The sequence below is a fragment of the Oryzias melastigma genome, linkage group LG1 (genome assembly GCF_002922805.2).
Source record: "Oryzias melastigma strain HK-1 linkage group LG1, ASM292280v2, whole genome shotgun sequence".
In the NCBI taxonomy this organism is placed as follows: domain Eukaryota; kingdom Metazoa; phylum Chordata; class Actinopteri; order Beloniformes; family Adrianichthyidae; genus Oryzias; species Oryzias melastigma.
This window is the reverse complement of record NC_050512.1, coordinates 28940754-28955169: the sequence shown is the minus strand read 5'-3', so window position 1 is coordinate 28955169 and position 14416 is coordinate 28940754. Positions and strand designations below refer to the sequence as shown.

At 36.9% G+C, this 14416-nt stretch overlaps 2 protein-coding genes and 1 long non-coding RNA gene across 5 annotated transcripts; 2 read left to right on the top strand and 1 right to left on the bottom strand.

The window, feature by feature from the left end:
* Positions 1-208: 208 nt before the first annotated feature.
* On the top strand, positions 209-3111 carry LOC112157548 (group XIIB secretory phospholipase A2-like protein). Its single transcript, XM_036213888.1, has 4 exons — positions 209-666; positions 1209-1297; positions 2525-2690; positions 2812-3111. Exons 1-4 carry the CDS (start codon positions 393-395, stop codon positions 2928-2930), a joined length of 648 nt encoding a protein of 215 aa, XP_036069781.1. The 5' UTR covers positions 209-392; the 3' UTR covers positions 2931-3111.
* An 860-nt stretch (positions 3112-3971) lies between these two features.
* LOC112157221 (flocculation protein FLO11) lies at positions 3972-14074 on the bottom strand. Of its 3 annotated transcripts, none has more exons than XM_024289838.2 (9): positions 13849-14074; positions 13108-13603; positions 12881-13027; positions 11669-11791; positions 11168-11422; positions 8797-8919; positions 6763-7611; positions 5011-5101; positions 3972-4408 (listed from the first exon to the last, which is right to left on the bottom strand). In XM_024289838.2, the coding sequence occupies exons 2-8, from the start codon at positions 13573-13575 to the stop codon at positions 5012-5014; spliced, it is 2055 nt and encodes a 684-aa protein (XP_024145606.1). In that variant the 5' UTR covers positions 13576-13603; positions 13849-14074; the 3' UTR covers positions 3972-4408; position 5011. The 3 variants fall into 3 exon arrangements, with proteins under 3 accessions (XP_024145606.1, XP_024145605.1, XP_024145607.1); XM_024289837.2 differs by having other exon boundaries at positions 13853-14074; XM_024289839.2 differs by having other exon boundaries at positions 7264-7611; positions 13853-14073.
* LOC118599219 lies at positions 8075-10514 on the top strand. The gene is made up of 2 exons (XR_004948524.1): positions 8075-8251; positions 10383-10514. It is a non-coding gene; the product is annotated as an uncharacterized LOC118599219 (long non-coding RNA).
* Positions 14075-14416: the final 342 nt, after the last annotated feature.

Sequence of the window (14416 nt, the reverse complement as noted above, 5' to 3'; positions counted from 1 at the left end):
GCTCCATGTAAGTTACCACTAGCGGTAGATATTTGTGGTTTTATTTATTGTGTAAGAAAGAAACAAAATGTACTAATTTTACCCCAATGTGCTTCATTTGACATGCTTTTATTTATTCAGTTTCAATGCATTTGCTGCCATGACAGATTCATCCTGAACAAACGAATGGAAATGACGTGATTTGTTGTGTCCAAATGAGGACATTCATCAATCAGCCACAATGATAAAAGTTCTGATCTGTGAAAAAGGTGAGATAGAAGCTGGACTTTGTTCCTCCACATGCGAGGCCACCCCTGAGTTTGGCTCAAAGTTCAGAGCATGCAGACAGCTGGAGGATTGCCTGTGTGAGTGCATTGGTGTTTGTCCTCACACTGCGCTGTCTGATCCACAGGATGAGCCGCTGGGCCCTTCTCGCTCCCGTCCTGCTCCTGCTGGGCCTCTCCATCCACAGTGCACTCGGTCAGGAGGCTGGAGATCCTGCAGCAGGGACGGCACAGCCCCCACCTCCGTCCGGAGAAGCCTCTGACAGGACGCAGGAGGAGGATGACGAGAGCTGGGGACTGAACTCCCTCAGAGGCGGTTTTGAGGCCGTCAGCGGTTACTTTGACTCCATGCTGGAGTTCATGGGTGGACGAGATGGCGTGTGCCAGTATCGCTGTAGATTTGGTACGTCTACAAAAGATTATAATGATTCAGATACTTAACACAGAGGTGTGATTCTACTTTATATGGACAGGTGAATTCAGGTGTCAGTGATTTCTTTGGCTTCTGTGGCCTTTCTATGCATGTTTTGAGGATAAAATTCTACAAATTTGGCAAAAAAGAAAATATATGGTGGTGACCTGACTGTTCAAACCTCTAGAGATTCTAGATTTTCTAGAAATTAAATGAAAAATCTTAAATTTTTATATTTGTTAGTCAAACTAAAAACAAAAAAAGATCTAAAAATCCATTTGCTCCTCTCTTAAATCCTGTTGTGATCAATAGGATTCATCCTGTAGATCTTCCACTCTCGTTATTATCTGGCCCAGGCAAACGGACTGTGGCCTCAGGGTGATAGGAAAGGTGACGTGCAGCCGCTGAAACACGCATGGAAAAGGGTTTGAACCCAACGAGAAGCCAGTATTTCCACAAACGCAGAGTTTCTGCTTTGAAACTGACATGGTTGCTAAAGTCCAGCTGGCCTGACCAGAATCTGGATCTTTCAGGTAAAGCTCCTCTCCCTCGACCCGGCTTCAAGATGCCCGAGCCTGACGGATGCAGCTCCTACTTCTTTGGCCTTCCCGTTCCAGAGGGGGTAAGTTCCTCCTGTCCGACCAGAGAAAATACTAAATACTAAAATATTTTTTTAAAGCTGGTTTACATCAAACTGATGATGGTTTGATAAAGGGGCCGCTCAGTGTTTTCATAACTTAGCTTTAAATTGAATCTCTCCTCGTCTTGAACCCTCAGCTAAAAACCTTCAAAACACAATCTGTAAAAATTAAAAGGATCACATTTCTTTATTAGATAAAATACGTTTTTTTTTTTTTGCAAACTAAAAAGGCAAATTTATTTTTGCTGAAAGCAAACAATTACTTACAGTTCTTTAAAGCATAATTGGGGATTAAAGTATGAAATAAAGACTATTTCCTGTTTTGAATTGGTGTGGTTTTTCTCCATGTTTTCAGAAAAACTAATTTTCTTTAAGGACTTTAATAAGATACTAATCGAAAAGCAAAACTGGATTGGTGTTTGTTCAGAACACTTTCAAACTACCCTGTGCCAAGATGGCTTTAAGCTAATTTTACAAATTAGACTTAATTATTTTTATCCCAAAAATCTGCCATGAAAACTTTAAGCAGGAGAAAGACTTAAGTGTCTTTAAATATAGTAAAAATCTTTGATCTGTGAATCTACCTGATCTTTGGAATAACAACAAAACTCCTATTATATTGAGATTTGAATTTAGAAAATACAAAAAAATAATAAATGTAGTCATTAAGAATAATTCTCGACATGTTTTCTTGCAACTAAAATGAGGAAAATAAAAGCTTCCTGTAGTTAAGTCAGTTTTAAGTCATTTTCAAAATAATTCAATAAGATTTTCTTGTTTTAAATCAGAATTTTCCATAAATCACCACAAAGTGTAGTTTTCTTTTCTCCAGGTAAAAAAAGTCTTATTAGGCTTTTATTTTGTTTTATTTTACTTTGAAACTCAAAGAATGCCAGTATGCAGTGTCTAAATCTGTAAAAAAAATCCACTTATATTGTGTTTGGGTTAAAATTGGAGCCAATTTGATAAAAACAGATAAATAAAAGTATTTTTGTTTTTAAAAAGTTGTAGTTTTAAGACAGAATAATTTCAAAGGAAGAAAATTAAAATTTAAACTAAGATTAAAACTTGCTGCTCTCACTGGTTTAGTGAAATTAGTCACCTAAATCATGCAAAATCGAGAACAAAAAAAATGAGCTTTCATTTTCATCCTGCAGGATTTGAAATGTAATTTGATGAAATACTCACCTGTCCTCCTCTTTGAGTCAGATCGACGTGGGCATTCCTGCCATGACCAAATGCTGCAACCAGCTGGACATCTGTTACGACACCTGCGGCTCCAACAAATACCGCTGCGACTCCAAGTTCCGCTGGTGCCTCCACAGCATCTGCTCCGACCTCAAGAAGAGCCTCGGCTTCGTCTCAAAAGTTGAAGGCGAGTTCCTCTTTCAGACTCTCACATTTGATAAATAATTATGCATTCATCCGATCTAGATTAATCCGATAGTCCCTTCCCACAAACTTGACCTCCTTCTCTGTGCTCTTCTCATCTCCAGCCTGTGAAACTGTAGCAGACACCTTGTTCAACACAGTGTGGACTCTGGGCTGCAAACCCTACATGAACAGCCAGAGGGCAGCGTGCCTCTGCCCCGGAGAGGAGAAAGATGAACTCTAACCTATTTATAAAAACAGGAATCAGCATATTTCCAGTGAACTGAAGTCTCATAAAAGCAGCTGGAGTAATTTATTAGAAACTTCTTGATGTTGTTTTGTTTTAAGTTTCTTTGTGGCATCGTCTGTTTTTCTTAAACTTCCATTAAAAGACAAATTCATCATTGAGGTGAATGTTCCAAATATTTTGGGTCATCTAATGTTATCCTATTAATACATATACTTTAAAAATATTTGACTAATTCAAACATTACAGCAAAAAATAAAAAAATCTAATTTTAAGAACATTTTTTGATTAATTCATTAAATAAAGTTTTTTAAACAGATTGTGAGTGTTTGTAAAAATAAAAGATGAAGCAAATGCAAAATTTGTGCGTTTGCATTTCTATTTAATTTTGTCTGAAAACTAGTTTAAAAAAAAGATTTACAGCTGTAATTTGCCTAAACGTTTTCCGTCTTTAAAAGTAAGTTTGAAATCACCTCATACACCTGCACAGGTGTTTCCTCTTCAGGTGCACATGCAGACCTAAAGAGACAGAGTCCTGATAAATATAGGTGTGTATTGGCAAGAGTCTGGCGATACAATACGTATCACGATACACGTGTCACAATATATATCCTGATATATCAAAAGACAGTACTAGACAATAGTTCTCTTTTTTTTCCATCATGACTTAAGAAATAGCTAAAAATTAATACATTTGTTGCAAAAGTAATATTCTAAAATACATATTTAATGATCAGAACATTAAGCAGTGCAACTGTACATCATAAACAAGTTATCTTTACCAAATGAAATTCATAGTTTTTATTTTGGTAATTTAGAAAATGTTCAAGTGGAAAACAAAAATAAGACTTGAACTACAAGTTTGCTTTTAAATAATTAATGAGACTGGCTTGAGAGTAATTTAAATTGATAAGTATTTCACTAAATTGATATTTTCTTACATCCCCACTGATAAATCCTTCTATGGTACATTGTTCTGCACATTTACAGAAAACTCAATTAAAATGAGCACATTTAAATCTGATTATCTCTCAGAAATACTCATTAATAACTGGATATTTATTGTTTTATTGTACAAGTTAAGGCCAACACAATGAATCCATACAAACCGGAAAATGCTAAATCAATGAAGGTGAGAAGCAGGAAAGGTGTGGAAAAAACACCCAAAACTCTAACAAATGTGGGTTTCAGAGCATCTTTACTCAACTTGTAAATCAAAACAAGACATTTTATTTTATAATAATTAAAAAGAATTTACAACAGAAAGATATATATAAAAAAAATCAAAATAAAAGCACACTCAAAGAAAATAAATGTAACAAAATGTGGAACGGGTATTGTCTTGAGTTTAGCTGTGAAATTATTCAATCGCCTGGTGCGACGGTGAACGGAAAAGGACCAACAGAAATGAATAAATGTGTGGGTCTGAGATCCACCAGGACCGGCCTCAGAACTGTTTCTTCAAACCACCGGTTCTGGAAGGAAGAGAGAAAATCTCTGTTTTAATTTCAGCAGAGAAACAATTTAGGTCAGAAGGCACAAAGTTCTCCTTTGATGGAACCCTTGTTAGTGTAAAAGTAAAGGTTGAAGTCTGTTATCATGAGAAAATGTCATTTCCGGATTCGCCATTTTCTTGTGCTGTCCGAATCTACTAATTCATAAATCAAGTGTACTAGAAATTTCCCAGAAGTCTTTGCGAAAAACTAGAATGCATTGATGCTCACTAGATTAGCGATTATAGACCCCAATGGATTACGGTCGAACAATTTCAATAAAAAAAAACGTGTTTAAATTATTTTTTTTTAAATAAACCATCCACATTTTCACCATCAGAACACAGTGGAGTCATAAATAAACATCGTAAAATCTTTGCATCAATTCAGTTTTGTCTTTTTGAAATTGGTGATGTCATTTTTGGTGTTTCGTGTTCGAATTGCCTTTAAAATCCAAGGCACTATATAGACCCATACTACATTCACAATGTCTCTGCTCAATCTCTAGTCTTATCAATTCAAAAGAGTGTAAATTTGTTACGATTTAAACAGCAAATGCAGAAGAGAAAATCATTTTCACTCACGTTAGCTCAACTCCAGGCTCAGGGAGTTGTCTGGCAGTGAGGGACGGTGCACCAGCTTTGCCTGCTTTGCCTTCTCATTGAATTCTTGAAGCTAAAAAAAAAAAAAATACACTTTTAGTGACTTTTTTAGTGACAAAAACACATTCTGACTGTAACAATCTCTTTAAAAACGGAGCTCTACTATTTGTTCTTAGATTTACTGTAACTTTTCAACCGTTAACACAATCATTCCAGTAGATTTAGATCTACTGGAATGATTGTGTTAACGGTTGAAAAGTTACAGCATGTTAAAGATTTTATTTACATTTTATTTTCAGAGGCACAACCTAACAAATATCTGACTTAATTCCTTGAATTTTGTGCAATCTAAAGTGGGAGGGGCCTGTTTACTGGAGTTTGATTTGCTCATAGAGGTAATATTATATCTATGGATCTGACCGCCTCAGCTATTTTATAAAACGATAACAAAACAAACTAACGTTTGACGCTTACGCACAGGAAAAACAATCAAAAATTAAGAAAAAAGGACAGATAAAACATTTAATTAAAAAATACACATACAAATGACTCCCTCAGCAATACTTGAAAGAACAGCAACACTTAATACTTCTACTATGCATGAAACCCGCAAAGCGGATGGGAGTTTGCTCATAAACACAATTACAAGTACTGTACTTTCCGGAGTATAAGTGGCAGTTTTTTTCAGGGGTGTGACTTTTTTGTTTTTGTTGTTTTTTCATTTTTTATTTTATGTGTTTGATTTTTTTAGACACATATAAGCTCATATATTTGTTATTTTTCCAGTAAACACCTGTTATTCTTTAGTGGTTGTTTTCGCTAGCAACCACTAGAGGGCACTGTTTCTGAGTATATGTTTTTGCTGCTGACAGAGGCAGAAGTGTCGTCGAAAACAAATTTGGAAGAGAATCTAATTGTTTTGCTCTATATATTTTTTTATTCACATAAATTAGTATTCTTGATTTTATTTATTTTTTAGTTACGTTTTATTGCTTTCCCAAAAGTACGACTTATACTCCATAGTAACTCATAAACCTTTAGGAAATAATGAGGAGTTGAAACATAATTAAAATTTCCAAATAAAATGTCATTGTTATGATGAAAAAACGATCAAACTTGAATAAATGCTGCTTTTGTTAAACTGTTTAAATGTTATTTACTGAATGTAAAATGATTTAACCAAACTCAGAGCGGATGAATTTTGTTAGAAATATTTTAAATTAATTTAATAAAATTTATATGTATGTATTCATATGTATTTTCTTGTTGGGCTGCTATTAAAATAATCGATTACTAATTTAATAAGTAGTAGGTAAGTAAGTAGTCGTTACTTTATATTATATGGATTCAGACTGTAGTAAAGTTGAACAAAGTTCTGAGCGTTCAGCGCCAAAAAAATGTATTATTTATATTCGAGTCAGTGAGAACAAATTTTATCTTTAGCGAAAAATAGTTCCTCGTTTCAGATGCAGACCTCATTTGATTTCGTCTTTTTTTAATGCCAAAAAGATTCATTAAAAATTTAATAAACCATTATCCTAACTGTCTTTATTTTTAGTTAGTTTAAAGCTAATTATGGTTAATACTTTACATCCACTTTGCACATAACTTGATTAGTGAACTATTAGGAAAAAATAATGGGTGATTAGTCGACTGTTAAATTTAATTATTTGTGGACTTTTGTTCACAGACGTTCTAGACTTTCTGGATTGAAAGCAGACGGGAATCTCCCACCTTTTTCCTCAGGTTTGCCTTTATGTCCTCCTCTGTCAGCAGCACCGGTTTCGGCTCATCCGGCTCCTTCTTCGGAGCGTCCTGGCCTGCCTGTGAAGTCCCTGCCGGGGAAGTCACCGTTGACGGAGCCTTCTGCAGCGGAGCCTTCGACAGCGGAGCCGTGGTCAATGTGAAGGTTGTAGCGTTCAATACAGAAAGTGGTTTCAGCTGAGGTTTGGCTTTCACGACCGTCTTTTTCAGCTGAGGTTTGGCTTTCACGACCGTCTTTTTAACGCCTTTTTTTTTCTTTTTTCTACGTTTTTTACGTTTAGTGTTTTTTGAGGCAGGTGTGCTAAAAGTATTAATGGGCACTAGGAAATGAGGGATGCCTTTAACGAGCTTTAGTTTTCGAGACCCGCAGAGCGATCCAGTCTGTACTCCAGTCACGGGAAGGATGGGACTCCCGGTCACGGCTTTCGATCCGCACTGAGGGTCAGTAGACACGGAGCCGTAGAAACCTACTTGTTTTTTGAGTCCTTCATCCTTCTGTGTCTCTGCGGTTTTGAGTAGCGACTGCTGTGGACTGGGTTTGTCCGTCTTTGTCTTGGCACTGCTGGTCTTGATGCAGCTTGACAGAGGAGCTCCACTGTTTGAACAGGAGCTCTTCCTCCCGAGAGGCTCCTCACTCTTGTTCTTCTCAGCAGAAGTGGTGGAAGGTTCCTCTTTATTATCCATTACAATCTTACTGAGAAGGTTGATGTCCACTCCTTTGTTCAGTACGCTGAGGAAGCGTTCAAAACCTTTCTCCACTTTGCTCTCCTCATTCGTGGAAGAAGAACTTTGTCTGGGAAGAGTCTGGAGAGCAGGAGCCTATAAAAGTTGAAACACATGTTTGGATTTGTCGCTGAAATGTTAGTTAACTACTTTATTTTTTACTTAAAATCGATTACTTTGAAGCACAGAAACATATTAATTGAAGTAACTTTTACAAAGTTCTATCTTTATTTTTTTCAACATTTCACCTGATTAACAATTGGAAGAAAAATCTAGTTTCCCTAAAGCACATAATGCTAGCGTGAATGCCCTAAGCTGAATTTGGCTGCTTAAAGGGGCCCTACCATGAAAATTCTACTTTTTGAGATTTTAAATGGATTTTGCTGTTCATTCCGCACTATAAAGAAACCCAAAGCGGCATTTCGATCTCCTGTCTCCTGTCTTCAATAAATTTCAGCCCAAATAGGTGTTTGTTACTTTTTCCGCGGTGCTCCTTTAAGACCCTCCCCCAATCCCTGTGAAGGAGCCACGTGTGTGTTGTGAACCAGTGAAGGGATGACCAGGCCAACTAAAGGAAGATACATTGTATGTACATCCATCTTTGAAGAAGTTTGGAATATTTTCGCAGGAGAAATACAGACATACTGCCACAGAATCTAGGATGACGTCATGGGGCTGACTGCAGCCACACTCAGAGGCAGGCGGAGCTTCAGGAATCGAGCCGTTTTAGTTCTGGGTAGGGGAAAAACTCACGAAATATAACAAATATTTCATAAATAATTAAATTTTTAGTGGTCTGAAGGTAATATATGATCTTATATATAGATATAGTTCACTCTGAAAGGCTTAAGAAAATCACTGTAGGGCCCCTTTAAGATGCCAGTGCTAATAGCTAAAGATGCTGAAATTGATAGTTAAAAACGCAGAAGTTGATAGATGAAAATGCTGAACCTGATAGCCAGCTAAAATATTAGCTAAATGCCAAATTAGCCTAAAAAACGTAAAACAAAAACATAGGTTAGCCAAAAGAGCTAGCATGTAGCTGAAAAATAACTACAAAATAGCTAAATAGCTAACTCAAAATAGCAGAAAAAACTGAAAAGTCTAAATTAGCCATAACAGCTAACATGTAGCTGAAAAAATAGCTAAACTCCAAAATGGACACACAAAAAAACACTTGAAAAAAGCCAAAATTAGCCAAAACAGCTAACATGTAGCTGAAAGTTTGACACGTGACATAAAGGCTCCTAACATCTAAATTTGTTCTCACTCAGGATGTACCTCCTGATGCATGACGGTTGAATCCACTGCGTTGTTGAGGTTCCTGGCAGGGCGGTCACACTTCCCACTGTCTGCAGGTGAAGTGGGAGCCAGGTGGGAAAAAGGTGGTGGAACACTGGAGACCTGGAAAATGTCGGACAAATGCCGTCAGAAGAAAATGCATTCCATCCATCCATTTTCAGAGCCTGCTAAATCCCTTTTGGGGTCATGGGGTTGCTAAACCCAGCTACTGTTGGTTGAAGAGTAGGGCTGGGTATCCCCAATAATTTCCAGAATCTATTCGGTTCGATTCACCAGAGCCTGGATCGATTCAATTTTGATTTTTTTTATTTTTTTTTTTATTCTTTCGATCCACTCAATTACGTTTGATTCAATTCAATTTTGAGTTTACAGACTCAGATACATTTGTTTAGATGACACATTCATTAAAGATATTCATATTAATCTGATACAGTTCATATACTGTAAAATGTATTAGAGAAATTATAATGAAATTGTTAACACCAAACTAGAGCTTGCCATGATTAGTTGACTAACCAACTATTAAAATATGCTAGCTGTTTTGGCTAATTTAGGATTTTTTTCAGTTTTTTGGGCTAATTTGACATTTAACTAATATTTTAGCTTCAGTATTTTTAGCTATCAATTTCAGCATCTTCAGCTATTAGCACTAGCATCGTCAGCACCCAAATTCAGTTTACAGCATTCATATTAGCATTATCACAGGTAATGCTATATATGTAGTTTTTAGTTAAGTTTAAAGCTAATGATGGTTAAGATGTTTGCTTTACATCTACTTTGTGCATTACCCGAATAGTTGACTAATCTGAAAAATAATCGGTGATTAGTCAATTATTAAAATAATCGTTTGTGGCAGCACTTCACCAAATAGTGTTACATGGATTCTCAAACAGAGAAGGCTCTAAAGTTGCATTCACTCCGAATGCATTTCGTGCGACAAATTTGCGTGTCTCACCCCTCTTTCGTTGCGCAACGAATTCACTGCCCATCACCTGTCAAAAAAGGCTCACAGCGATGGTTCCAATCCCGGGTGGGTTTGTTTGTATGGTATCCACTGTGTAGCCCAGAAAATAAATCTAAAATGCAAAATCGTCACTACTATCGGGCTTATTCTTAAACTTCTCTAAAAAATAATCTAATTTCCTCAGTTTTGACTTTTCTTCATTGGTTGCCTTTTTACAGCAGAATAAAAACATTTTACTAAAACATAAAAGTTTTTCTCCATCTTATCTCAAAGAGCTTTCAGCTTCATATTTTCCAAAATGAACAATTTGTTCTGGGAACATTTCTAATGCTAAAATAAGAGCAGAGGTCTCAGCCACTGAGTATTCCTCTATTTAGTCTGGGAGGCAGAAACTGTCTGTCTTCAAGGTTAGATCTCACACTGCTTTGTGATGAGTCTTGAAGGTCAGGCAGGATAAAAACCTTTGCCGAGTGTCGCTCTGAGTGTCCAGCTTCTTCTGTCTGTTCTCCTCTGTAAATGTGTCCGGCTGCAGTTCCTCATCTCTATCTTTAGTTTTTAAACAGAAATTCCAGTGTTTTTGTCACTTTTCTGTCCCTTACAGTCTAACCTTCAACAGCAGACGGTCCTCCTCACAGAATCTGGATCTGCTGGAGGTTTGTTCATACTTTTCTAATGAAGGACTTCTATTCATGTAATCTTCTGCTCACTAATATAAACTATTATTATCACACAATTGAGACTATTTGGTGTTATTGAATTTTGTGGACTGAATTGGAAAATACCAATAGAATTTAAGTGTTTATTCAGACTGGACACATTTGGTTTGTCTAACGTAAACCACAGTTCGCTTCCCCGATAGTCTACAACACATTTCAGCCTGAAAACAAATGGACCCTGGTCTGGTACGAGGAACTACTCTCTGAACCACTGAGCTTTGGTTCAGTACCAAAGCAGCAAGTGTTGTATCCGACTGCTACTTTCAAGAAGCCAAAATTGGTCCAAATAAACATTCTTGCTCAGATAACTTTTTCTTCACACCTTTTTCTAATCCTAATTTTTTTCCACGATATTTTTTCTTCATCGTAAGTTATTAAAGCTATAAACTGACCAAGTTTATGGACTGGATTCAAACTGGGTTAATGTCTTATATTGGTGTAGTTATGATGCTTAAAATATTTTAAAGGTTATTTTTAAACTAGTAACAGAGCAAACAATCTTGGATTTACTAGTCTGCAATGAAGTTTTCAACAAAAATCAACTTTAATAATACATACATAATAATTCTTTACTTTTAACTTTAAGGTGAAAAAGATCTACAACCATTATTTCTGCATGAAGATGTTTCCCATAATGCACTTCTTCCATAGACATATGTAGAGCTCTTACCATCTCATTAAAGGTGACATTTGTGCCTTTGTTCAGCAGCTTGAGAAAGCGCTCAAAGGCCTCGTCAGATCTGCTCGCTCCTTTAGCCGGTGGAGTAACGCTGCGGCTGGCAGATGGCAGCGGTGCAGGCGGCAACGGTGCAGACGGCAGTGCTGCAGATGGCAGCGGTGCAGACGGCAGTGCTGCAGACGGCAGCGGTGCAGACGGCAACGGTGCAGACGGCAGTGCTGCAGATGGCAGCGGTGCAGAGGAGAGCTACGAAAACACCAGAAGAATAAATCACTTAAATGTTTTTAGGGTGATCTATCTGGTCATTTTTCATCATCCAAACCAGGATTTAAAAAATGGATCTTAAAAAGGTGATGAAATATTATCGCTGACATTTTTCATGCTGTAGTTTGTCTCTGCAATGAAAGGTTAATCCTTTAACTAAAATGATAAATTATCAATTTCCTTTGATAGAAATTTGCTGTTCGGGTGAGTGGAGTTTACAACACGTACTATTTCTTTCAAGTTGGCGTCCGTCCCTTTGTTAAGCACCTCAAGGAAGCGATCGAAGCCCCTCTCCACCTTCTTGTTCCCATCTGCTGGGAGAGGGTGACGAGGAAGTGGGACGTCTGGAGTCTTAAAAATAAAGTGTCAAATGCACAGAATAACAATTTAAAACACATACTGATAACAATCATACTGTAGTAACCAACACAATGAGAAATATATAAACAAATATAAATTGTGGGAAAAGTCTTCAAGGGTGGGCAATGAGGTTTTTTGAAGATGCTATAAGTTAGTGTTTCTAGAAAAAATAGCATTAATCAATCAAATTCTTTCTTAAGTTTAAAGACCAACTCTATTAAAATCATGTTTTAGGTGTTCTAAGCACTTATGGCATTTTTCTCACGATGAAGGAAATATACAAAGGAAATTAAGCTTAAAATGTGCATTTCTTTTTTCAAATTTTTGTGAATCAAGAACAGACGTTTGAAAAAGATTGTATTTGTTACATAGAACATATGCTGGGCAAGCCACAAGCTCCCTGCTGCGCTCTATTCTGATGCATCCATTCCTCGTCTGAGCTGGCAAATCTGTACGGATTAATAGCTACAACATTTTTGTTACACCGGGAATGTTAAGTTGGGCCTAAAAGCTAGCAGGAGAGACATAAACAGAGAGCTCTCAGTAACATGGAGGTGAAGAGGGCGGATTTTCTGTCTTTGTGCCAAATAAGAGGGTAATTTCAAGTAAATTCTTGCCGACATTAAGTCCTAGTAAACAACACAGGGTTTTTTTGGGCTAAAAACAGCATAATCCTAATTAACCCTAATTAACCTAATTACATCGAAAGTGGGTCATCTGAACTTTTTTTCCTCATGAGGGTCATCTGGACCCCATAAGATAGCACAAGGGTTAAAAAGACCTCTTTTAAAAGAGATCAAAAGATGATCGGAGAAGATCTTTAAAAATGAAAAATATTACATTTTTAAAAATGAAGCGGCAATAAAAAGTATGTTTAGTAACAAAAACATAGAAAGAATGCTATTTAAAGTGTAAAAAATAATTTATATTTAAAGAATAAACGTCTTAACCATGTAGAAACAGCCTTCTTACTTACAAAAACCTTTTTTATTTTACCTTAAAATATTACATCTAGACAAGATGAACATTTGAACATTTAACCTGAGATTAAATTAAAGAGGACATCATCATTGTGCTTACCTTTTCTATGCTTGCTGGGAGAACAACAGGTTGATGGCGTCTGTGCTTCATGAGCATCTTTACTCTGAGTTTCAGAGGATGTTGTTCGTGCAGCGGATGGCCTTCACTGAGCAGAGATGACTTTAATCTCTCTCTAGGCTGTTGGATCTAGACATTAAAAGATAATCCAAGCTTTATTATTCGGTCATTTTTGCAGCATTGTTGTCTGAGAGATGATTTGTCTTTACCTTATGGATTAAGCTATAAGGATGTCGCTGTAAAATGGCCTTTACCCTCTCTTTAAGAGTTTCATCTTGGTTTGTATCCAATTGTTTATCCGAGGATTTTTTTTCAAGCAGTCCAATTGTTTTAACAGCAATAAATGCCTTTTTGTACATAATTCTTTCCTCTATCTCCTGAAGCTCTTTTTTCCGTCTCAGCAGCTCTGCGTCTTCCCCTTCCAGGACCATCGGTTGCCCCTCTGAGTACCCTGGTTCAAACTCCTCGCGGTTCTGGATGGGAAGACTTGGTTTCCTCCGATCCGACCCGCTGCTGGGGGGAGGTTGGATATTGGGAAAAAATAAGCGCTCATGGTGAAGGTCCAGCTCAGTTTTACTCCTTAGGACGTTTTCAGAATTGCCAGCATCTCTGAGGCGATGAGCCTCTGAGAATGGATGCAGCCTCTGGACAGAGTAGCTCCAGTCATGAGGATTCATTGCCAGATTCTCAAATTTCTTAATAACACTGAAACAAAGAAAAAATATATACACAAATTAATGATACAACTATAATTCTTATTTTTGTTTATAGTTACACTAAAAAACATAAAACTATATTTCTGTGTATTGTTTCCTAACTACACAAAAAAACTAATTAAACACAAAACGTTTAAACTTTACATGATTTTTTTTCCGGCATAAATAAGTACTATAACAAACGCAGAGTCGTTAAGGCTTGCAAGCAGCCTAGCATAACAGCTAACATCTCACCTACTTCAACGGGTCAGAAGAGTCTATTGCACCGACGAGGATCGCTGTTTGTTTCCAACAGAACTAAGGAAGTTCCACAATAAAGATTAAATATTTATTTAGCACTAGAGAGCCAAAAAATGCCTGTTTTTAAAAAAAGGAGAGCCCGAAGGCTGAACCCCGGATAACCCCTTCCCTCTGTGAACGGGTTTAACAGCGCCCCCTACAGGCCGGAAGATCACTTCGACCAAACGTCGTTGAGGTACACAGGCGACCCCTGCTGGACGGAGGACCAATTCCAATTCCTGAGAATATTTTAAAATCCAAACTATACCTGGAATCACTGAAACTACTTAAAGAACCAAATAATACAATTAATAAAAACAAGATATTTTGAAAACATCCTTATGGTTTCAACACACACACACATGTGAATTTTGACCTATAATTACCTCTCGACTCAGTTTTATCTTTATTTTTGTCGTTTCACTCTGCGCTTATTCCCTGTTAGTAATCTCTCAAAGATTTTGTCTGAATTATTATATCAAGCCATGTCTTGTAATGTTTTCATTGTTCAATACAAATTAAT